The 25,668-nt window shown below is 43.7% G+C and overlaps 1 protein-coding gene across 11 annotated transcripts in view; it reads left to right on the top strand.

Annotated features, from left to right (window-relative positions):
- TASP1 (taspase 1) overlaps nt 1-25,668 on the top strand; it is a 317,444-nt gene that overhangs the window by 255,719 nt on the left and 36,057 nt on the right. For 9 of the 11 annotated variants that reach the window (XM_025000694.2, XM_010811034.3, XM_005214071.4 and 6 more), the window contains 1 exon segment: nt 5,664-6,713. The exons of the other annotated variants lie outside the window; for them this stretch is intronic. In XM_025000694.2, coding sequence (XP_024856462.1) covers nt 5,664-5,719 — 56 coding nt within the window. In that variant the 3' untranslated portion in view covers nt 5,720-6,713. 11 annotated transcript variants of the gene reach the window in all.

The raw sequence follows: 25,668 nt of genomic DNA, 5'->3' as shown, positions 1-25,668 counted from the left end.
TGTAAGCCTGACTGCAATCATGAGCCACACATGAGGTCCCTGCAAAAGAAGGCTGGGAAGTGTGGTCCAGCGCTGTGTCCAGGAAGAAGAGTGGCCCGGAAGCCAAGGTGCTCTGGATTCCTAGTCAGTGATTGATGAAAAAACTTGTTTTTGTTTTCTTAAAAAAACAGAAACCAAACTCTCAGAATTATGAAACCAATGTAAAACATTTCCAAGAGCTTTATTTTTTTTTAGCTGTTAATACGTCTGTCTATATTTTATTTTCCTGACCCCCACCAAAGGAGGACAATAATCTTCTTCCCTTGACTGTTGTGGCAGGTCTCAAGCAACTCTCTGGCGAGTGGAAAGATGGATTAAAATATAACCACTAAATAAAGACTTTGAGACTTTCAGAATTAAATTGTGTGCTTGTAGTTTTCCTGGAAACCACAAAAAAGCAGTCACTAAGGTGGTCTTAAAAGATTTAAAGACATGAGTATGAATGATAGGAAGTCTCAGCTACTACTTAGATTGTGATTAGGACATCAAACAATTATATAATTTCTGTATTATATTTTTCTTTTTCTCATTTTGAAGTCTTCAGGCTAAATATGTTATTATACAATGCTTTTGGTTTTAATAGAAAAAAAAATACAAACCTAAGATTAATGGCTTTGACTAGACAGTTTAATTTATAAAGTGACAGTTCTTCTAGGAGTGTTAACCTCAAGGATCTGTCTGGCCATTTAAGGGAATTATTAAGAAAGCAGAGAATTCTAACTCCAAGGCCGTTGGGTTCCATTGGTGTGGAGACATCAGCATCTTCGGAATCTAAGGTTCTATCTCCATTCTAACACCATAATCACTTGAAGTGGGGAAATGGAACCAGTCCATGCTTCTTTAAAAATCCGTTTAAAAACAATCTTCACTGTAACAAATTAGTGTGATTGACTTTTTAACCAAATAGGTCACATGCGTGAAAACGTTTGAGATTCTTTGTACATAAACAGAGCCCCGAAGGGTATGTTCTAGTCACTTCTCCACTCAGTGAACATTTCTAGAATATGCTTGTGTCAGACACTCTGACAAGTGCAGGGAACGTAGAGGAGTGTGTGCAAGACGAACTCTTGCCTTCACTGGGCTTTCAACTACAGAGACTCAAAAATTCCAAGCAAACCAAAACCTGAACAGTTGCATCGAAAACCATGAAACGCTCAGCTGGGAGCTGTAGGAGCGAGAAGAAGAGCTGCTAGATTGAGGGGAGGGTCCGGTAAAGGTGCTCTTTCCTGGAGAAAGAACTGAAGGGGCCATGAGTCACGGAATCCTGGTTAGAGCGCTGTGTGAGTGGGGCGTTCCCAGGGAACGGAGGGAGAAGACCCAAAACGCTGCAGCTTTGGCATCTGCGGTGTTCACGTGTTATTTCTCGTAATTCTGAATTCCAGTACAGTACTTTGCTACTTTGGTTTTAAAGATACCATGTTAAGTTCTTATACTTGTAGGACACGCTCGAGTCTGCACAGTCCTTATACACTCAGTGTAAAATACTTCACTGCACTTTAAAATGCTGATATGCAGGTTCATTGTAGACAGTGGTCTATTTTTAGGCTCGAGGAATTCAAACCCACTTCTCCAGAAGAACTTTTAGAGATAAACACTCATATAAAATATTCTCTTAAACAGCCCCACTGTTTATAATATGATTTGATGCTCTGTTGAAATCTCCACAGAAAGCATCAAGTACATCTTGGTTCAAACTTTTCCAGGCCAAGGTCATATTTTCTGATGAGTTTGAAGATCATGTTGATGGATGAAACTGGTGAAGTGTTGACATACATTTGGACGATTAATCATTTTATTCCTCTCAACACCAAAATCATGCCCAGTGTGTTTTGTAATTGACTCAGTGATAATTTAGGGAAGAGATAATCCTGAAAAGTTAATCTTAACAACTTGTTTGTCTGAGTGAGCATTTCTCTGTTAGGCAAACAGCACAATTTATACAAATCTCAATGTATTTTTTAAGTATTTTGCCCATGTACCATTAATAAATATCTGAAGACCATTGTCATCCTTTCAAATTCTTTTTTATCTTCCTTCCTAACTCTCCTTGATACTTTGTGGTTTAGCTCAGTTTATTTAGATGTTTTTCTGTCGTAAACTTGGTGGGGTTGGGAGTGTTAGAAGTGAGTTTGAATTGGCCATTTGTGTTTTTGTAGATCTCAAGGGATTGTTATCAAGTTCCCTGGCCTCCTGGTTTCTTCCTTCTAATTCTGGGTCTTTTTCATGCTCAAAAGAAAATCATTTGCTTTAAGACAGACATCACCCTGGTCAAGTTACAGGCTGTCTGCTTGGACACACGGTCACTCTGATCTTTTAAAAATTAATTTATTCTCTGTTACCTCTGGTGCCTGGACTGCCAGGAAGTCTCACTGGGTTCTCTCTGTATCTCCAGGAAATGTGAGGATAAATTTTCCTCTGGACTTCTCTTTTAGGGACAGATATCTTAAGTAATGTGATTGGAAATTTTCAACCTATTTGTGAACAGTTCAGTTCAGTCACTCAGTCGTGTCTTTGCGACCCCATGAATCACAGCACGCCAGGCCTCCCCGTCCATCACCAACTCCCGAAGTTCACTCAAACTCACGTCCATCCAGTCGGTGATGCCATCCAGCCATCTCATCCTCTGTCGTCCCCTTCTCCTCCTGCCCCCAATCCCTCCCAGCATCAGAGTCTTTTCCAATGAGTCAACTCTTCGCATGAGGTGGCCAAAGTACTGGAGTTTCATCTTTAGCATCATTCCTTCCAGTGAACACCCAGGACTGATCTCCTTTAGAATGGACTGGTTGGAGCTCCATGTAGTCCAAGGGACTCTCAAGAGTCTTCTCCAACACCACGGTTCAAAAGCATCAATTCTTCAGTGCTCAGCTGTCTTCACAGTCCAACTCTCATATCCATACATGACTACTGGAAAAACCATAGCCTTGACTAGACAAACCTTTGTTGGCAAAGTAATGTCTCTGCTTTTGAATATGCTATCTAGGTTGGTCATAACTTTCCTTCCAAGGAGTAAGCATCTTTTAATTTCATGGATGTGGTGTTAATGTTTCTCCTTTGGGGTCTGCACTGTGGATTCATTCCAGCTAACCCCTTCTTTTAATGCCATCTTATAGAATACAGTTCTAGACTAGGAAGAAAATTGTCATTTCTGCTTTCTTCTTTTGTTAAAGTTATGCTAAAATATATATAACATTCATAGGGCTGCAAAGAGTTGGACATGACTGAAGTGACTGAGCACGTGCACACGTGCGCACACAGCATAAGAGTTACCACGGTAACCATTTCAGGTGTGCTTTGCAGTGGCACTTAGTACATTTACCTTGTTGTACAACCGTCACCCCCCTCCATCTCCAGAACTTTTCACCTTCTCCAACTGAAACTCTGTGCCCATTAAGTAATGACTCCCTAATTCTGCCTCCCTCCAGCCCCTGGCAACCACCTTCTTGCTTCCCATCTCTGCATTTTGACTTCTAGGTGCCTCATGCAAGTGGAATCATGCAATATTTGTCCTTTTGTGTCTGGCTTATTTCACTGAGCTTAGTGTCTTCAGAGCTGACCCATGCTGTGCCATGTGTCAGAATGTCAACTCTTTTTAAAGCTGAAAATTCCATTGTATGTGCAGACCATGTTTTGCTCATTGATATCTTGATGAACATTGGGTTGCTTGCTTCTATGTTTAGGCTTTTGTGAATAAAGCTGCTATGAGCCTTGTGTACAAATATCTGAGTCCCTGCTTTTACTTGTTTTGGGTATATACTGTGATGTGGAATTGTTAGATCATATGGTAATTCTGTGTTTAATTTATTGAGGAACTACTGTATAGTTTTCCATCTTCTTGATCCCTGTTGTAATCACGTGACCATTTCCTGGCTGAAGAGGGTGATAAGGGATGAAGGGGCTTAAGGGGCTTCTGCTCTCTCAGGGATTGTCTTTGGTTAGACTGTTCTTTTTAATTGATGAATGATGCCTGAGGAAAAAATTCTTTGGCTTCATGCTAATGAATTCCTTAAAGAATAAAAGGCCCCACAACACAGAGCCCTGGGAATTGTGGGTTTGAGCCTTAGGCGGCTGGATGTGACGAGGGCTGCTGGGTAGCAGACTCAAACGACATGTCTTCAAACTCCTCCCTTGAGGTTAATGAGACATCACAAGAAACAGCGATCCACGAGTGTGTCTTACTGTGGACTTTCCAGTGTAATATATCCGTACGTATTAGATACCCCCAGGTATGACCCTCAGATGCAAGCAGTAATGAGGCCAGACTCTGGGACATGGTGCCAGAGGCATGGGTCTGGCGGGTGAGCTCAGTGATACCCCCCTCCCAGGAGATGGCACAGGGCCTGCCGTGCCCAGAGCTAACAGACCTCTGTCCCGCAGGTTACAGGTGGCTTCCTGCCTTGCATACAGAAATACTAGATACCCAGAGAACATTTTCTATTTTCCAGAACTTTCCAAATTGCTGACTATGTCAGTTGCTCTCATAGGAGTTGTGCAATGATACCTAAGAATTAAAATCAGTTAGCCTCCGTGTTGTTCCAGCTAACGCACGTGCTTGCGTCATCTTTGGTTGCGCAAGAGGATGTCACCCCTGCCCCAGGCTTGGCCACCTCCCCCGCTGCATCCAGTGACTGCACTCTGGGACTTGAGCTCCCCTCTGTTCAGTCCTTAGGAAAAGCAGAGTCAGAGAGGATTATCTGAAGGATATACAATCCCTCTGTTCTTCTTAGAAACTCCAACATTTACCTATCCCTGGATTAAGAGAGATCATCAAAAAAAAAAAAAGGAATTCCTGGCTGACCCCTCATGGAAGAAATTTGCCTGCTGACCTCCTTTGCGTGATGCTGTAATACACAGCCTTACAAAGCCCCTTGTTCTCCAGATGCTGTCTTCACCCGCCCGCTGTACGCGGTACCTGCTGCGGGTAAAGCCCTGCAAGAGGAGTGGCTCCCTGGACTCCATGCCAGGAAGTGTTCTCCTTTGAGCGGTTGGTCTGTGTGATCCCATTCTACTGCACGGACCCCTGTCTGCTCGTTGCCCCCGGGAAGCTGGGAGACCAGGCAGCCCTCTGCCTCCAGCACGGGGGCAGAGCTCAGGCTCGATTTTGTGTGAAGTCATGCCTGTCTTTAACTTATTTTGTAAGTTCTTCTTTTTCTTTTTTTCATTCCCTCACTGAGGCGAGGTTGTTGAGTGGTCTGGTTTTTGTAAGCTGCTTAACTCTTTTAAGAAGTAAACTGAGGGGATAAACATGAATCAGGTGTCCTCACTTTTGAATGTTTAGAGGACAAGATGTATATCAATTGCCAGTTTCAGGTAACTGGAATATGCTCAGTATAGCTGGCCTGAAAACCATTCTTGTTCTGAGTATGACTAAACCCTAGGCTCCGTGCTGTCCTGATCTCGTAATCCTCCCCCTGCCAGTGCTGTGCTTGGCATGTAGTAGGTGTTCAGTTAACATCCCCTAAGATTTGAACAAACAGGATCTGTCTGCCCCTGAGTTACCCACGAGCACAGCCTGGAGATTCTCAGAAGCAAAGAGAAGCCAAGATTCTGTTTTCTACCCCTTCGTCGCACGTGGAGGGGAGGAAACACAGCTGGCGCCTCTAACGGTCTTCGTCTCCCCTCCGCAGACTCATATTTCCAGACTCCCTCCTGGCGCGGTGGCCGGACAATCCGTGGCGATTGAAGGAGGCGTCTGCCGCCTGGAGAGCCCGGTGAGCTGAGCCTTCCAGCGGAACCCGGAGCGTCGAGGGCATCACCGAACCCGGGCTCCACGGGGTTCTAACGGAAGTTGGATGTTTAACCTTCCTCGTTCCATAACTTCTGTCGCAGCCTCGTGCGTCCCTCGCGCATCCCTCGCGACACTAGTGCTGCTGTAGTTAGTGCTTGGCAACACGCGGGTCTTGGGCGGGGGAGCGGGATGCGGTGTGTGTGAGTGTGTGTGTGTGTGCGCGTGTGCTCGCTTCTTCAATGAATTAGAAACTCCTCCTTATTATGTAACCTCAGACCACGAATGATTAAATCATCTTCCCAAAATGCGTGCTTTAACTGTTTACAGGTAAAACCTAAAGTTGCAGGAAATGGTTGATTTCACAAAGCAGTACCGACTGTGTTGATGTAACATGTAATGTGTCTGAAACTGCAGAGTAAATCTACTTGTTGCAATGATGGACAGTGGCCGTGCTCCTGATAACAGTGCTAGTAACAAAGTATTTTTATTTGTTAGCCAGTTTAAGTGGATCCTGTGGTGACTTAAACTGTTGTTCTCATCCCTCATATGGGGCATTTTTCTTTAACAAAGAATGGTTTCAGTGAAACAATCTAGCAGAGAATTAAGGTCAGAACCTTTTTAAATAATAGTCTTATTGATAAAGTTTGTACTTCCTTCCTCAAGCTTTTCTAAGCTTAAATCCTGCATAGTTTCGAGCTGTGTGTACTGTATTATGAAAGAATATGTAAAGAGAACATACAGTAATGCAGTCCTTAATCTGTGTATAATGGAATGTTATTTACAATGTAACACTGTAAATAAGAAAGCAAAATTTATGGGAAAATTCAATATTATCTTTGTTTCTTGTTTAAATATATTTTTAAGATAAAAGGCACAGAAATAAAAGAAGCATATTGCTGGATACAGTGTGTGATTCTCCTCTGACTAATAAATTATCTTTTGAATCCTAGAGTGGAGAGTTGTTTTTTATTTTGTTTGTAAAAAGTTACTTTTTCCAGAAATCATACCTGTATGCCTCTAGCTGTGCTTCTGATTGTTCAAAATCCAGTTTTATCTCTGTTATTAGACTGGACACCAGCAAGATGAAAGATGAACTTAGTGCATGATTGTGTGGTCAGTGTAGAAGTCCCTAAAATTTCCACTGTAATTTGATTAAAAAAAAATAATGAAGGAAAGGAATAGGAACACTTTGCTTTGAGAAATGGCAATGGCAGCTGAAAAGTCAATGGTTTCAGTTGATAAATTGCTTCTAAATGTTATATTTAGTGATTCTGGAGCCACATAAGAAAACCAAGACTTTCCTTTTGATTTTACATGTAAGAGGTAACTATCAAGAAGATACTAAAGATAGACGTGCTGGGGAGGAAGTTCCCACCATATAATCATGGCTCTGGGCGGTAACTGATAAAGCCCCAGATGAAATTATACACTTGACATCGATGTATGGCCAAATTATAAAGGAAAGACAACCAAAATGGAGTGCGTGTAAATATGAATGATTTGGGAGTTGCTGACTTATATCCCTCATACAAGCAATTACGTTTGTCTCATTGTGTCCTTGTAGACAGGTCGGTGCCGTGGTATCTGTTTCTCATTCTTAATGAGGCCAAGAACTTCATAAGAGATCGGCTGGCTGGTAGGGAGCCTTTGGCTTCAAAAGCTTTCAAAGACCTGTTACCTGTTGGCAGGGTTTTTTTCAGGAACTGGATTGGATCACATAAAACTATCAGGACACTTTGGAATCTGAAAATCATCTGACCTATTTCACCAGGAATGCCATTTCTTTCATCTCCTTTTGACTTTATCCCATTCACATTTGAAAGTTTGGGCTTGTTAAACACCATTTTTATGAAGAGTTTAAAAACTGGTCAGTATAAAAGGGCACAGCCCCTTCAAAAACAGTCCATTAAGAATGTTTTTCTAGTTGTTGGTTTTTTTAATATAAGGACTGTTGTGAAACCAAGAAGGGGAAAAATGACACTTAAGGATCATGGAGGCAAAAAGTAATGGGGGTAGTGTAAGTGCCTTGATTATAAGATCAGATATTGAAGAAAAGATAGTGGAACGAGAAGAAGACTCTGACAGATATAAGATCAACATCGTTTCGCTCAAAAGCAGGAAAGGTAGAAAGGAACAAGAATATAACCTCATTCCCAAGTTTGGCCTCTGTCACCAAGACTCTGAAGCTGTGTTTAAAGGTGCCCACTTTTAATGTGGATGATCCTGTTTTCTGTTTCTTTTTAAGGCCTGGGCATTTGATGTCTGGTTCTCTTGGACATAGCCATCCCTGTGATCCTCTCTGAGTTTAGAAATGGGGATTTCTTCTGACCTTGGCAAGGAGGCAGAGGGTGTGCACTGTATCCTGAGGAGTCCTTGTGTGGACCTATGGCGTGGAAGTCTTGTCTGGACTCTGTCCTCGCTTGTCACCTCTGCCAGCTCTCTCTGTTTCCTGTGTGTGTGTCTGCGGTGGGTACTTTCTCATCCTCTAACTGCCTTTTCTAAATGTGCACTTGAACTCAGATACCAATGTCTGTTAGAACTGTGTGAGTGAACTCCGGGAGTTGGTGATGGACAGGGAGGCCTGGCGTGCTGCGATTCATGGGGTCACAAAGAGTCGGACACGACTGAGCGACTGAACTGAACTGAACTGATAAAGTATACATAAACAAGTCATCAGTACTAGTCTGAGATGCTTGTCTGTGAGCAAAATGGATGTGTTTTAGTTTATTGACGTGGGGACATCTCTTGGTTGCTCAGAAGCCTTTTGTCATCTGGCCCCATGTTCGGGAGTGGTGATGTTCATTCCGGGTACCTGAGATGAGCAAGATTACTCTGTTGCAACAGATGGAGGGTGTGAGAGAGGGGAGCAGGGAGTGAAGAAGGGAAGATTTAGAAAAGTGCTAGAATTATTAATTATTGTGAAATTTTAAAAAAATCTGATCATTGTTACAAAAGCGATCTATGCTTACTATAATAAAAATAAAAGCAAGAAAAAAATTAATTCATAACCCCATTTCCCTAGAGACAACGGTTTTTAACACTTTAGCTTGTATCCTTTAGTTTCTATTCTTAAAGATTCTTCTTATGCATGAATATTCTGTGCTTTTAACACACAAGTCAGATTATATTGAACCCCTAAATGGAGTTATATAGCCTTCAGTTTTCACTTAATAATATTATGGAAAGCTCTCCAAACCTGTAGGGTTACATATACCTCATTACCCACTTCCCCTCCCACAAGGCTGATTTGGCTAATTCACATAGGTATATGAATACATATATTTTATATGAAAACTGTTATAAACTCTTCAGAGTACTGACCTCTATTTTCAGCACCTATTCTTGGAAACCATTATATATAAAGATACAATCTGAAAAAGTATTATAAAATATTAGCTAAAAAGGTATTATTTTCCCTTATAGATTATTATAAAATATTGAGTATAGTTCTATGCTGTATAGTAGGTCCTTGTTGGTTATCTGTTTTTTATATAGTGTATCAGTTAATCCCAAGCTCCTAATGTATCCCTCCTCTTCCTTTTCCCTTTAGTATATAGTTAAATTCTTAAACAATGCCTCCTAACATTAAAAATATATATATATTTCTTGAGTCAAACCCATCAACTTTCCTCTGACAGGAGCCCTCTAATTGCTCAATAGTGTGAACCCCTCTGTGCCCTAAAGCCCAGTCTTTTTGCCCTACTTAGGGCTGCAGTGGTGGGTCATGGTGGGGTTTGGATTTCCAGAGAGACTGTAGGTGGAAGTCCCCCGCCCCCAAACTGGTCCAAGAAAAGGTTGAACCCAGAAGATGAGCCTTTGTGTGGATGATGACTTCGTTTGCCTTTAGCTGTATTCTGAGGACTGATGCTGAAGCTGAAACTCCAATACTTTGGCCACCTGATTCTAAGAGCTGACTCATTTGACAGACCCCGATGCTGGGGAAGATTGAGAGCAGGAGGAGAAGGGGATGACAGGGGATGAGATGGATGGCATCACCGACTCAATGGACATGAGTTTGGGTGGACTCCGGGAGTGATGATGGACAGGCAGGCCTGGTGTGCTGCAGTCCATGGGGCCGCAAAGAGTCGGACACAACTGAGTGACCGAACTGAACTGAACTGAAACTCTTCCCCCACAGCTGGATGAGCCGGGGAAGTAGGTGTGGGTGGGCATACCTCTGGGGCTGCAGGTGGGAGTGAGTGAGCAGTGGTGGGCAACAGAAGGTAGTCCTTTCGTATTAATATTTATTCTGGGGTGTTAGAATTCTTAAGCAATACATCGCCTCTCCCCAGCACTTAATTTGGGGGAACTGAACGATGTACCCGCCCAGATATCTGCCATCAGAGCCCCACAGGCTGACCAAGTTGCCCAAGCCGCGTTTCTTTTCCCGCCCACCTGGCCCTGAGGTGGACGGCCGCAGAAAGGGTTAACGGGGGAACTGGCAGGGCCCTTGCTCTGAGGCTGCACACTCAGCTTCCAGAAGCCCATCCGCCAAGCCCAGGACGATTCTTCCTGACCAGCTGTGGAAGCCAGAGGGAGAGCGAGCACGGTGGGTGCTCCTTGAGGTGCTGGCGTCCCCGGAGCCCTGAAACCACAGTGGCAACGCTGGAAAAACCAGGTGAGGGTCTCTCTGCCTGAAACTGCCGTCGGGGTTTCGCTGATTGTCAGCAGAGCTTCAGAAGCTGCCAATAAAAAAAATCTAAACAGTTCCTTTACCGTCTGCTTTGCTATTATGCTGAAGATACAAAGGGTTGCTCCTAAAACGGCCATTCCTGGGCTTGGGAAATCCAGCAGTGTTTAACAGAAGATCTCATTCTTCTACTATATTAAGGGAAATGAATGTTTCTTTTGCATTTAGAAGCAGTAAGATTTGAATCTTTCCATTCAAGATTTCCCCCCAAGCCTGTTAACTAGCTGCCACTCTGTCCAGTTAATGCTCCCACCATTCTTCTGGATGGTCAGACCCAAATCCTTGTTTTTTGTTTTTTTTTTTTTTCCCATGTTTCACAGCACAGTGAACTGCCCCCAAACCCTAGTAGCTTTGACAATGGCTTTTTTATTTGCTTATAGCTCTGTCAGTGAGACTCAGCCTCTCTCAGTGGCTTTCCAGTGCTTTCACTGGTAGGCACTGGTGCTCAGCTGAGCTGAAGGGTAAGACAGGGGCTGGGCTGCGGAGCATCCTTTCTCCATGTAGGCTCAGGGCCTCTCCCTCTGTTCGAGGCTTCTCGACATGGTCCTTTCAGACCATCTCTCCTACAAGATGTGGTGCCTTCAGGTTCCCAGCAGCACAAAAACAGAAGCTGCTGCCTGTGGAATATGGGAATCTTACTTCCCCAACCAAGGGATGAGCCCTTGTCCCCTGCATTAGAAGGTGGATTCTTAACCTCAGGACCGTCAGGGAATTCCCTTGCCGTGCCTTTTTAAGATTAAGTTCAGGACTGGCCCAACATTTGCTACATTTATTGCTTACATCAAGTCCCCTGGCTCAGTCCAGATTCAAGAGGAAGGGGCTGCATAAGGGCATGAATCCAGAGTCAAGATGTACAGGGGCCACTCACCCAACATCCTTGAATCTACTTTCTCTGCTATTTTACAACAAATCCATTAAGAAATTCTATTGGCCCTCCTTTTTTAACATTTATTTATTTGGCTGCGCTCAGTTGCTGCATGCAAGATCTTCAATCTTCATTGCAGCGTTCGGGATCTTTTTTAAGCTGTGGCATGCGAACTCTTAATTGCAGCATATGGGATCTGGTTTCCTGACCAGGAATCGAACTCAGGCCCCTTGCCTTGGAAGTGCAGTTTTAGCCACTGTTGCTGCTGCTGCTGCTAAGTCGCTTCAGTCGTGTCCGACTCTGTGCGACCCCATAGACAGCAGCCCACCGGGCTTCCCCATTCCTGGGATTCTCCAGGCAAGAATGCTGGAGTGGGTTGCCATTTCCTTCTCCAATGCATGAAAGTGGAAAGTGAAAAGTGAAAGTGAAGTCACTCAGTCATGTCCGACTCCCAGCGAGCCTACCAGGCTCCTCCATCCGTGGGATTTTCCAGGCAAGAGTACTGGAGTGGGTTGCCATTTAGCCACTAGATCACTAAGAAAGTCCCTCCTGTTGCCGCTCCTTTAAAGTATATCTGGAAGCCAACCACTTCTCACCAGGCCACTGCAGCCATCCAGATCGTCTCTGCCCTGGCTCATCACAGCAGGGCCCTGCACTGACCCCCTGTGTCTGCACTTGTCCCTCAGGTACTTGTCTACCTGGCAGCCAGGTGAAATGCAACCAGGGTGCTCCTCTTCTCAAATCTTTCCAGTACCTCTTGTCCCAGAGCCCTTAGGAGACCTGAGGCTCTGCTCCCTGTCGTTCTCCGGCATGCTGCCTGCCCTTGCTCACTCTGCTCTGACCATCCTGGCCTCCTTGCTGTTCTTGGAGCAGCTTAGATGTGCTCCTATCTCAGAACCACTGTGCCTGCTTTTACCCCTCCTTGGAAAACACTTTCCAGATAGATCCGCATGGCTTATTTCTTCCTCAGCTCCTTCAACTCTGTTCAAATATTACCTTCTCAGTGAGCACCCTCCTCACCACACTCCCCCGCAGCCTGCTCCATCATCTTCTTGCATTATTTATTTGCCTCTGGCACTCACCACTTTCTACTCTACCATCTAACGGACATCTTTGTTGGTTTAGAGGCCTCCCTCTGTGTGAAAGTAAGCTCCCTGGAAACGGCATCTCTGTGTCACTCACGCTATCCCTCCAGCACCTGAGACACTGCCTGGCACATAATAGGTCTTCAGTAAATATTGTTAAATGGGTAAATGAAGGCTCCTCATGGTGACATGGAAAAGCCGGTGTGCAGTGGTGTAGTACTCCCCTAGGAAATTAGCACAAACTTACCAGCTTGAGACAACACGAGATTATCACCCCACAGTCCTGTAAGTCACAAGTCCCTGGCTGGTTCCTTTCTCCGTCTCCTGTGGTTCAAAATCAAGATGGCGGCAGGGCTGTATTCCTTGTGAGAGGTACCACAGGAGAATGTTTTTCCAGCTCTTTCAGGCTGTGGGCAGGATTCTGTTCCCTGAGGCTGTAAGAATGAGATTCCCATGTCCCTGCTGGCTGCTGGCTGGGGGTTGTTTTCAGTTTTCACTGACACTCTTGGTTCCTGGCCCCTTTTGTCTGTCTTCAAAGCCAGTGACAGCTGGGTTGAGTCCCTCTCATGCTTTGAATCCCTGACTAATCTCCTTTCCAACAGATCTCTTCTGGCTACCATGAGGAAATGTTCTCCACTTTTAAGAGCTCTTCTGATTTGATTGGGCCCAGCTGAACAAGCCAGGATAATCTCCCCATCTCAAGGTCCATACTGTAATCACATCTGCAAAGTCCCTTTTGCCATGCAAGCAACATGTTACAGGTTGTGGGGAGCTGGGCGTCTTTGAGGGCCATTATTCTGCCTTTCAGAAGCGTCAATAGTGCAGTGAACTGAGGCAGGAGAACACAGGCTGGCTCTGCCAGGCTAACCTCCTATGTGATCTTGAACAAGTGGCTTAGGTTCTTAGAGGTCACAATTTCCTCCTGTGCTGCTGCTGCTGCTACTGCTAAGTCACTTCAGTCATGTCCGACTCTGTACGACCCCATAGACGGCAGCCCATCAGGCTCCCCCATCCCTGGGATTCTCCAGGCAAGAACACTGGAGTGGGTTGCCATTTCCTTCTCCAATGCATGAAAGTGAAAAGTGAAAGTGAAGTCGCTCAGTCGTGTCCGACTCTAGCGACCCCATGGACTGCAGCCTACCAGGCTCCTCCATCCATGGGATTTTCCAGGCAGGAGTACTGGAGTGGGGTGCCATTGCCTTCTCCGTCCTCCTGTGCTAAACTAAGGTAATTGAATTAAGTTAAAGTTCCATAAGTTTAGCTTCCTTAAAAATAGTGACTCATTGTTATACAGAGTGAGATAGGTCAGAAAGAGAAATATTGTATACTGACACGTGTATGTGGAATCCAGAGTGATGGTACTGATGAAATTATTTGCAGGGCAGCAATGGAGATGTGAACATAGATAAAAGACTTATGGGCTATTTGCGGGGAAGGAAGGAGAGGGTGGGATGTATGGAGAGAGTAACATGGAAACATACATTACCGTTTGCAGAATAGATAGCCAATGGGAATTTGCTGTATGACTCAGGGAGCTCAAACGGGCTCTGTGATAAGCTAGAGGGGTGGGAGGCAGGTTCAAGAGGGAGGTGTACCTATGGATGAGTCATGTTGAGGCTTGACAGAAACCAACACAATACTGTAAAGCAATTATCCTTCAACTGAAAATAAATAAATTAAAAAAAAATAGTGGCTCAGACTCTGCACTCCCAAAGCAGGGGACCTTGATTTGATCCCTGGTTGGGGAACTAGATCCCACACGCTGCGACTAACGGTTCACACATCACAACTAAAGATCTCACACGCTGCGACCAAGACCTGGCACAGTCAGGTAAATGAATGTTTTAAAAAGTTGTGGACCTGTGATGCCACAGTTCCTCCAGCCCCTTTCACACCTTTATACGACCTACTCTGAATACTGTGTTTTGTGTGCTGGTTTATTAAGCAAATGTCTAAAACCTTGGCACACCATATAGAAATAGTCTCAAATATCGATGGTAGAAGTACGTAATACAGCACTTCCGAGGACAATTTGGCAATATGTTGGAAATGGCACATGCATTTGCCCTCTAAGAGAGAAACATACTTCTGGGCATCTATCTTATTGATACACCTGCACACATACCAAAATGACAAATGTGCAAGGATATTTGTTTAGCATGTTTATAATAGCAGATTATTGGGGATCAGAAGGGCTTTGCAGGTGGTGTTAGTGGGAAAGAATCCACCTGCCAGTGCAGGAGATAGAAGAGACAAGGGTTCAATCCCTGGGTCGGGAAAAAGCCCTTGAAGTAGGAAATGGCAAACTGTATTCTTGCCTGGAAAATTCCATGGACAGAGGAGCTTGGTAGGGTATAGTCCATGGAGTGGCAAAGGAGTTGGACACAATTAAGGGCACACCTTAGCGATAACCCACACTTACGACAAAGGTGTCAGATGAACTACAGTCTATCCATAGAATGGAATAATATTAAGCTGCTGAAAAGGAAGATGCGTTTATCTTTTTGATGATGTGGAAAGATCTTCAGGATATATTAGATGAAAAGGGCAAAGTAAAGATTGGTGTGTATAACTTTCTGTCTTTGGGATAAGGATTAGGACAAAAACTATGTACAAATATCTTCTTGTAGGCATACATAAATTCTGGGAGGATACATAAGGAAAAAAGATGAATACTATCTATAGGGTAACAACTCTAAGGATAATGAGTGGAGTAAATAAGGGACTGGATGAGAGAAAACATGTTAATGTCACTACTCACTTTATATTCTCGGAAGGCCTCTTGCTCTTAGATGTGCTCTTCCATCCCTTAAAGCTGGCTGCCGTGAGGCACTGAAGTAAGGGTTACCATCTGCGATCTGCTCTCATCTAGCTCCCCTGCCCAATTCTTGAGCAGCTGCCCAAATCAGACGCTCTGGTCAAACCAGACTTCTTACCAGAGACAAAGGATTCAGTGTCAATTACCAAAATCTCTTCCATTGCTTCAGTGTCTGGTCATATTTTCCATGTTTTGCTTTAATTTCATTTGATTCATATTTATAACTAAGGGGCTAGCAGCAGATGATTGATTCCCAAGACATGAAACTCTTTTATTTAAGGCAATGCTGGCTGCAAGATAGATAACCCCCCAAGTCTCAAAGTCTTATTATGATGAAGCTTTCTCACACAGATGAAGTCCAAGTGACAGCTGTCCTCCGACAATGATTCAGGGACTGAGGACCTTCATGCATGGATAGAACAACTAGGCAGAATATCAACATGGAAATAAAAGACTCGAATAGCACTGTATATAATGTGCACCTAGAGACATGTTTAGAATACTTCACCCAACAGTAGCAGAATACACACTCTCTTAAATGCCCATGAAACATTCTTTAGGTCAGACTTTATGATTGGCCATATGTAGACGGCTGTCTTCTTTCTTCCTCTGTGAATGTGGTGTCCTAAGCTCCTCCCACTTGACGTCATTTTACCTTAATCAACTCTTTAAAGGCCATATCTCCAAAATGGTCACTTTCTGAGGTACTGGGGTAAAGGCTTCAACATATGAATGAATGTTGTGGGGAACAAGTCAATCTATGTGAAGTGAAAAAAAAAAAGTGAAGGGGTTAGTTACTCAGTCATGTCCAACTCCTTGCAACCCCATGTAGCCCACCAGGCTCCTCTGTCCATGGGATTCTCAAGGCAAGAATATTGAAGTGGGTGGCCATTCCCTTCTCCAGAGAACCTTCCTGACCCAGGGATCAAACCCAGTCTCCTGCATTGCAGGTGGATTCTTTACCATCTGAGGCACCACAGAAGTCCCTAATTCAACACAAAAGATTTTATAAATAAACATTTGCTTGTTTGAATGAGGACCCCTTGTAAAGGAAACAAAAATTCATAGTTCCCAAGTGTTAACATAAGTTATTTAAAAATGATGCCACTTGTATAAACACAAAACTAGGTAGAAACGTCTTACATGTATAGCTCTTTTTTTTTTTTTAACTTTACAATATTGTATTGGTTTTGCCATATATCAACATGAATCTGCCACAGGTATACACATGTTCCCCATCCTGAACCCTCCTCCCTCCTCCCTCCCCGTACCATCCCTCTGGGTCGTCCCAGTGCACCAGCCCCAAGCATCCAGCATATAGTCATAATCCCAGTAGATTTGCAAGTGAATGCAACAAAATCCAAAATTAATAAAGTTCATTTTAACAATGATATAAGAGCATGGATTATAATTACATTGTTTTTGTCATTGTTTTGTCTCAAATCATCATTTAATTTTGGTCATTATGGCTTTTATTAATAGTTCTAAAATTTCCATGTGTTTTTCTTTATATCTTATATTTCTTTGCTGAGACTTTCTGCTTTTTATTCATTTGTTTCAGGCATGTTCCTAATTGTTTGTTGAAGCATGTTTATAACAGCTTGTTTAAAATCTTCGTCAGACAGCCCTAACATCTTGGTGTTGGTACTTGTTGATTTGTCTTTCTAGTTGAGATCTTCCTGATTCTTGGTATGAGTGGTGTTTGAAACCTGGATATGTAGGATATTATGTTTGAAGTCTCTGGATCTTATTTAAAAACCTTATCTTTCAGCAGAACTCTTCTGACAACACCCTGGTGGGAGAAGGGGAATGCCCCCTTACTACTTGCCAGACAAAAGTGGAAAGCATGCCCCACTCAGCTGCACTGACACTCATGGGGGAATGGCTTCTTATTACTGCTTGGTGGGGTGTGAGTGTAGGGTCCCACTAAGTTTTTGCAGACACCATGCCAGCTGGTGGGGGTCATGAGGAGGACATGTTGTCTGTACTCCCTAGAAGAGATGGAAGTTTCTAGTGCCCACTTGGCCTTCTCTGACATGACTTGGCAGAGGGGGTGTGGGACGCCTGTCACAACCTGATGTGGGGAGAAGTCTAGGCTGTCCCCTTGACCTTCACTGGAAGGGGTGGGATGGAGATGCACGCTTAGCCTGTGAAGTTTGGCTGGCACAGAGCACTATTATCTAAAAGTTTCTTGTTTTGCTGGGCTGCTCCTTGTCTGTCCATTGGAATGGAGAGAGCAGTCTTTCCTCGGGGCTTGTTTTGTCTGTGCCTGTTGGCGTCCCTGGGTTACTAGCTTCTCCAGCACCCAGTCTGGACATATGAGGTGAAGTGAACACTCAGCCTGCTCATGCCTTGTTCAGGGGCCCAACTGCTCTGACTTCTTTGCTCCACCTTTCCAGCTTTTCTTCTTACTTTTTACAGATAACGTCCCATGTTTTTTCAGCTGTGCTTAGTGGAAGGAATAGAGGAAAGTACTACTTCATCTTTCCAGAGGCAGATTGTTATTACAGAAGTAGTTATGTGGAAACTGAACTCATTGACTTGACTCCTGCTTTTGCACTTGATAGCCATCATCTGACATGATTGGCATTACACTTCCTTTTGGATAATAAACTTGTCTTTAACTACCTACCCATTATTTTTCTAGCCAGTCCACTTTAAACACACCCTGGGAAATTGTGATGCAGCTGCTTCATGAAAAATTCCTAATTGAGAGTTGACCTCTGCACTTACTGCTGACAAAGATTGGCACACAGACTGCTATATGTACTATCTCTGGTCAACCCTGAACAATGAAAATAATCCACTCAGGCTATCGTTTCCGTGCAACTTGCCTGGCCGTGCCTTTCTTCTCCAGCTACCTGAAATCTTTGTCTGGTGTCACCATTACCACAACTTCAAATGCAAATGCAAATAAAATTGCCTTTCACGTATTAGTTACAAAGTGACCCTGAATATGTTTGTTTTAATTTATTTTTGTCATCAAAATGAAAACATTTCTAATTACAAAATTCTTTGAATTCATGGGTTCTGGAGGCAATATCTATAAACTTACAGGAGCCCACATACTCCTGTTTGAGAAACTCAGGGCTTACTATTTCCAAATCTAGTTGGTTAATGAGAGGAGTTTTTAATGTAATATAAGCTAGCCTGCAGGTCTGTTAAACACTGGGGCATGTGAATGGGGGAAGGGGACCAGCGGGCACCATCTGGCCAGTGGAGGAATGATGAGAAGTTTATTCTTTGCACATCATATCCCTGGACACCACCATTTCCAGTGTGATCCAGCTGATTTCCAACTACCAGTATGTGCGTCTCTCTGCCCAAGGGTTCTCTCCAGAATGACCTGTGACAGGCCAGGAGTGCTAAGGAATGAACACTTTCTGGAGCAATCCTCAACGCATGATCCTCAGGAGCTGAGGTTTTTAGCCTCACTTTGGGATGGGATTTCAGTGAGGCCTGTGTGTGCACCACTGCCCAGGATGTCCATGTAGTATTTCCAGTTTCCCATGGGGGTGACTTCCTCACTAATGCATCCTTTATTGACTGCATTTCCTTTCTTGCCACGTGTTTCCACTCTCAGCGTTTCTTGTACCTCCCAAAGAAAATCCTTGCACTCAAATTCTCATCTCAGGGTTTACTTCTGCAAGAAAAGTATTTCAGAGTACTTTTACTTATTACACCTCATTTGACCCATACAACAATTCTGGAAGGTAGAAAGTTATATTAATCAAGAACTGTGAAGGAATGTGGGCCCCATATTCTGTTTTGTTTTTTTTTTTTACAGTATCCCAAGAATAGCACCTGGCATACTATAGATGCTTAATAAATAATTGATGAGTAAAGGAAGAAACTGATGCTCCTTTAAGTACTTTGATCCAATTGCCAGTGAGAGAACCAGGACTCCAAACACAGTACTCTCTCCACTTTCCACTCAGGGTCCTGTTGCCAACCCTCTTGTCTCAGATCATGGTTTGTGGAAGAACCTATAGTTAATTTAAACATGCCAGTATCATTGGCCAGTTCTAAACCACAGTGATGTCAATGGTTTTAGGACTGGTGGAACTGCTCTGTTAGTAAAAATATTAAAGACGTTTATGACTTGAATGGCCAAATCTGTTTGTTCGTATCACACAGACATTGGGGATCACATTCCCATAGTAACCATCTGGAGCAGCCTGGCCCCATAAAATAGAGGCAAGTAGTCTTTTTCGGCTGCAAGTTAGTTAAAGCACTCCTAGCCCAGCTTTGTTTTTATGCTTTCCTCATCAGCAATGTGAACATCTTAAAGTCACTTTGCTTGGAGGAACCTCATTCTTTTTTTTTTTAATTAATTAATTTTTTATTGAAGGATAATTGCTTTACAGAATTTTGCTGTTTTCTGTCAAACCTCAACATGAACCAGCTATAGGTATACATATATCCCCTCCTTTTTGAAACTCCCTCCCATCTCCCTCCCCACCCCACCCCTTAGGTTGTCACTTTGTTTGGAGGAACCTCATTCTTTTTAACAGTCTGATTTGGGCTTAAAAAATCATTTTGTACCTAATTTGTGCATTCTAATGAGTTCTGTAATAAAGGGACATTTGCAGGTAAAATCATATTCAGGAGTAGAAACAAAGAAAAAAAATTTCCATTGTAGTTAGCAATGAATTAGATACTAACTCATTAATCAAATTTTACTCAATTCATGCATGTTCCCGCAAATGAATGGTTATTCTGTTGAAACCACTTTGATTCCCAGGCACTGCTTTCCCTAAACTCCTTAGAGTCATCAGGCACATTAAAGGATATCCAATTTCATTGGTCTAAGCTGAGTGATCGCAATTCATCAAGGCATGAAAAGTCTGTCCAGTCTTGTGGAATATCATTAAATGGTTCAAGGACGTTTCTAATCTTAATGATGGCCAAGGGGGAACAACTATTATGATGATGAATGGGAATGAATATCTGGAGAAAGTTCAAGGCATGTTATACTTACAAAGACTAATACACGTTGTTTATCTAAATCATCCAACTGATTAAAGAAACACACAAAGCCCAAGACAGTTAAAAGCAGAGAACCAAATAGGGTTTGACCTACCCTGGTATATTTATCGCTGACCATGTCATGCGTGTAAAATGTATTGCTCCACCAAGATGCTTGTGTATATAAATCGGGAGGGTCTTTTGAGGCTGATGTTGAGTAATATAGGCTGTCCAGTTTATTGCCTGGCTAAATATTTATATAAAATGAGTTCATTGATGGTGGAGAAGCCTCCATAAAAGGAGTCTTTCAATGTTACCAACTGATTAGCTACAATGCCCAGAGCTCAGTGAGACTGAGGTGGTGGTAACGTTGGTACTTTGGCTCCTGAAACCAATTCCTGAGCTGCTCACTGTTTTTGATCCCTGATCTGAGTTAGATCATTTTGTGTGTGTGGAACCAAGTAAAACACTACCTTCTTGGCGCTAAGAGCAGTTCTGAGTCTGTAAGGAAAGGGAAAATGCTTTTTGGTACACACCCAGGAGAAGAATGCTCTTCGGAGCCATCTCTCGAGGGGAGAATATGTCTATTGAAGGCACACTGTTTTTTAGAACAGGCAGTCAATGATGGGTTAAATGAAGGAAGACTCATTTCATATCATAAAGGCCAGAGAATAAATCTCTCCTGCAGGGGGACTTTGTTTTGGCTGACCTTTCCCTGGGCAGCAGGAAGAAAACAATCAACCATATAGGTGGCTGGGAGGACAATGGGCCATGATCCAAAGACTTAATCATACTGCATATCTTTTCAGTAGTTCTGGGAGAGGTAGGTTGTAGGGCTAGAATAGTGTAGCCATTCCTTAAAGAATTGTTTAAAGATAAGCTGGAGTAGCAGAAGACTTCGAGTTAAAAGCTTTCTTCACTCGAAGTCTGACACAGCTCACCCTTAAGGTTTTCTTCAGACCTCCCTGGTTTCTCTTTCCCCATATCTTTTCATGGTTTCTCTCTGCTTCCCACCCTCTGAACACTGGTGGTCTCAGGGCTTGGTTCCCAGCCCTCTTGTCTCCATGGACAATCTTACTGAGTCTGATGGCTTGAACTGCACCTGAACTCCAGACTGTTGACTTGCATCTCCATGGTGACATCCAATAAAGCATTTTCATAACATGTCAAACCTTCGTTTCTATGTCTCCGTCCCCTGACCTCAGCCTGCTCCTCCCCCAGAATCCACCGTGTTGGTTGATGCTGTTCTCATTTACTCTCAGTTGCTATGTTAAAAATCTAGAAGTTGTCTGTTTTTTTCTTTATGTTTTCTTACCTCCACAAAATATGTTCTGAACCACAGCATAAGGAGTAGGCTGACTTAGAAAGATGCATTCTAACTTGATCTTGGGAGATGAAGTAATTAGGGCACCTGCTGAGCCGCAGACTACGCTAGGTCACTCCACATTCTTTTTTCTTTTGATGAGCAGAGGTATTTCAGCAAATTGGCCCATCTTGCGGCTCAGATGTGTAGACTTCAAATCCTGAGTCTTTGTTTTCAAGACTAGGAGTGTCAGTCCAGGTCATGTAAGCTCCCAGGCAGGAACACAGGGCAGGTTGTTGTATGTTCAAGTGGACTTTTGCTCTCTGTCCATCTTTGGTCATTATAGGCACAAAAGATGTAGGAGAGTTACTAAGACCAAATAAGCACTCAGCCTTCCCCAAGGGCCATGGCGCTATTCACCTCATTCTCTGGCATCTTTTCCTCCCAAAGAACTGTCTCCCTTTATTAACCTCACTTTACTCTTCAGCTCACTGCTGTTGAGAAGACATGGCTTGTCCTCCACAGACTCCCAGACCACACTTTCATATTTCTTACTTCATTCTTCATAATCAAACATTTTACAATGAAGAAATGGAATTCCTTGTTTAAATGATAGTGGGAAAGCATCTCTTTCTTATTAAAGGAACTCCAGAAGTAATGCATTGATATGCTAGAAAATTTTAAAAACACAAAGAAAGTTGAATTCCCTTACAGTCCCATCACTGAGAAATACTCATAACATTTTTTTCCCCTCCATCATTTTTAGTGCATTTGTATTTAAAATAAAAGCTTATCCCAAATCTTATCTGGAATGGAAAATTTTTTGAAGGTTATTGTATGCACAACTTCTCATAGGAAGAAATTGGCATTCGTGATAAATTATTTTTAAAAATGTGTTAATTCTTTTATTCACTTCTGGCTGCGCTGGGTCCTTGTTGCTATGAGAGGGCTTCCTCTAGCTGTGATGAGCGGGCACTGCTCTTCGATGGGGTGTGTGGGCTTCTCACTGTGGTAGCGTCTCTTGTTGCGGAGCACAGGCTTCAGTATTTGCATTGCCCTGGCTTAGTTGCCCCCGGGTATGTGTGATCTCCCTGGACCAGGGATCCAACTGGTGTCCTCTGCATTTGCAGGTGGATTCTTTTTTTTTTTTTAATTAATGTGTTTACTTCGGCTGTGCTGAGTCTGTGTTGCTGCCAGGGTTTTTTCTCTCTTCACAGCGAGGGGGCTACTCTCTAGTTGCAATGCTTGGACTTCTCATTGCGGTTGCTTCTCTTGTTTCAGAGCTGGGCCTCTAGGGCACACAGGCTTCAGGAGCTGCAGTTCCTGGGCTCAGCGGTTGTGGTTCCCCAGCTCCAGAACACAGGCTCAGTGGATTTGGCACACGGGCTTAGTTGCTCCGCAGCATGTGGGATCAAACCCGTATCTCCTGCATTGGCAGGCAGATTCTTTATCGCTGAGCCACAAGAGAAGCCCTGCAGGTGGATTCTTAACCACTGGACCACTAGGGAAGCCCAGTTCCTGATAAATTACATCAGCAAATTTCTGATGGATTCTGATGGAATTAAGAAACTTATCTCTCCAGTTTGACTCTCAACTGTTGGGTCAGTAAAGATCTTTAGCTAGACCTTTCCTTTTCTTTTCTTTTTGTATCAATCATCACAATAATTATCTAACCATTTCTTTTCTTATAAAATCTCTCCATTAAGCATAAATCCTTGAATTTGTCTGGGCACATGGGTATAGTTCCTTTCCTGCAGCAAGATTGTCATAAAAGTTTTGTGTGTGCTCTTAATCAAATTATCTAAAAATTTTTAAATTACCATAAATGGGACCTTACTGCTTTTTAGTAAGAATAAATTATTTTAACACTAATTATATATATTTCCTCAGAGAAGGCAATGGCACCCCACTCCAGTACTCTTGCCTGGAAAACCCCATGGACAGAGGAGCCTGGTAGGCTGCGGTCCATGGGGTCGCTAAGTCAGACACGACTGAGCAACTTCACTTTCACTTTTCACTTCCATGCATTGGAGAAGGAAATGGCAACCCACTTCAGTGTTCTTGCCTGGACAATCCCGGGGACGGGGGAGCCTGGTGGGCTGCCGTCTATGGGGTCGCACAGAGTCGGACACGACTGAAGCGACTTAGCAGCAGCAGCAGCATATATTCCCTAGATGCTCTGCCTCAAAAATCTGAATGTTCTTTTCATGGGAGATACGTCTGGTACATCCTATTTTGAGAAGGTTCAAGGCACGTTTTCTGGAAGTCAAGTAAGTGGTACACACCCCAAGAACCAGCTCCCTGCTATATTATACTTCTGCCCCAGGGGAAGAGCCAGATGCCTACTGTGAGGGCAGGAAGTACGGGCACCATCAGAGGTACTGAAACCGTACTGTGACTCGAATCCACAGTCTTTTAACTGAGATCACACACCTGGTGTCAGGAATTAATGAAGCCCAGGTTCTTGATGTCTAATCACAGAAAAAACTCAGTGAGAGACAAAGTGATAGGTAAAAAGTGGATTTATTGAGAGAAAAAGACACTCCACAGTGTGACATGTGGACCATCTTGGAAGGCAAGAATGGCTCCGATACATGGCGTGGTTAGTTTTTATGGGCTGGGTAACTTCATAGGCTAGTGCGTGGGACGATTATTCCAACTACTTTGGGAAAGGGGTGGGGATTTCCAGGAACTGGATCTCCGCCCACTTTTTGCTCTCTGACGGTTGGTGTGGAAACTGTCATGGTTTCCGCCCACTTTTTGCTCTCTGATGGTTGGTGTGGAAACTGTCATGGTTTCCGTGGGCGTGGCACTTAGCTTGGACTAGTTAGCTCTAACCAGTTCGTCATTTCCTATGGCCATGCCACTCTTGTACTGGCTGTGTCCTGCCCCCTTCCCTCCTGTTTCAGTACCACGACCAAATTGGTAGGATGGTCACGTGAGTGTGAGTGGTCAGTTGCTCAGTCATGTCAGACTCTTGCAGACCCCATGAGCTGTAACCCACCAGGCTCTGCTGTCCATGACATTTTCCAAACACTAATACTGGAGTGGGTTGCCATTCCTTTTCCAGGGGATCTTCCAAACCCAGGGATTGAACCCATGTCTCCTGCACTGGCAGGCAGATTCTCTACCACTGTGCTACCTGGGAAACCCAGAATACTCACAGCTAATACTTAGCATAGCTCTTAGTATATGAAAGTATACTTCAACTCTTAGAATAAAAGCACTTTATACATATTAAATAGTTTAATCCTTATAACAGCCCTCTGAGGTAGGAACTATCTATTTTAATGGAGCAACTGAGCTGCTCCATCACAGAGAGGTGCTGTGACTCTCTCAAGGTGAAATGGCAGAGCCCGTTTGAATCCTGCTCGAGCCCCTGTGTCCTCAGCCCTCCGCTGATCCTCAGCACTGCAGACAAAGACCAAGAGACCCGCCTGCCTCCTCTGCTCCCATCCTGCTCTGACCAGCTGTGGGCCTTGGGTGTGCCATTTGTCTGTTAATTCCACAAATGCCCGGTGAGCACTTCTGTAAGGGACGGTCTCCAAGCAGGGCTGCGATCCTTCCCTCTCTGACTGTGTGTGTTTGTTTTCTTCCTCTTCCCTTTGAATCGTGACTAACTCAGTCAATGCTTTGAGCAATGGAAAGCAGCACAGTTAAAGTCACGGGACATCTCAGTCCAGGCCTCAAAGGATCGGAAGCCTCTGTTTTCTTCCTCTTAGAACATTCCTTTTGGAGCCCTGCTGTCCTACTGGGAGGAAGCACAGCAGAGCCCCATGGGAGAAGGCCATGTGAGAGAGCTTCAGTGAAGTGACTAGCAAGCGACCTGTGTCAACTACGTGATTCATAGCTACGTGAATGAGACCACTTTTAAAATATTTATTTTTATTTATTTGGCTGCATTGGGTCTCAGTTGTGGCATGTGGGATCTTTAGTCGTGGCATGCAGGATCTAGTTCCTTGGCCAGGGATTGAACCCAGGCCCCCTGCATTGGGGGGGTGGAGGCTTAGCCACGGTACCACCAGGGAGCTCCAGACAAGGCCACTTTGGACCTTCCAGTTATCCCATTGTCTCAGTCATTATTATGTGAAACAGAAGAACTAAAAGGTGAACCCACAGAATCGAGAACAGTAACATAATGTTTAAACAACTAAGTCTGGAGTGGTTAGTTATGC

The sequence above is a fragment of the Bos taurus genome, chromosome 13, assembly GCF_002263795.3.
Source record: "Bos taurus isolate L1 Dominette 01449 registration number 42190680 breed Hereford chromosome 13, ARS-UCD2.0, whole genome shotgun sequence".
Classification (NCBI taxonomy): Eukaryota; Metazoa; Chordata; class Mammalia; order Artiodactyla; family Bovidae; genus Bos; species Bos taurus.
This window is presented reverse-complemented; position numbering and strand designations above follow the sequence as displayed.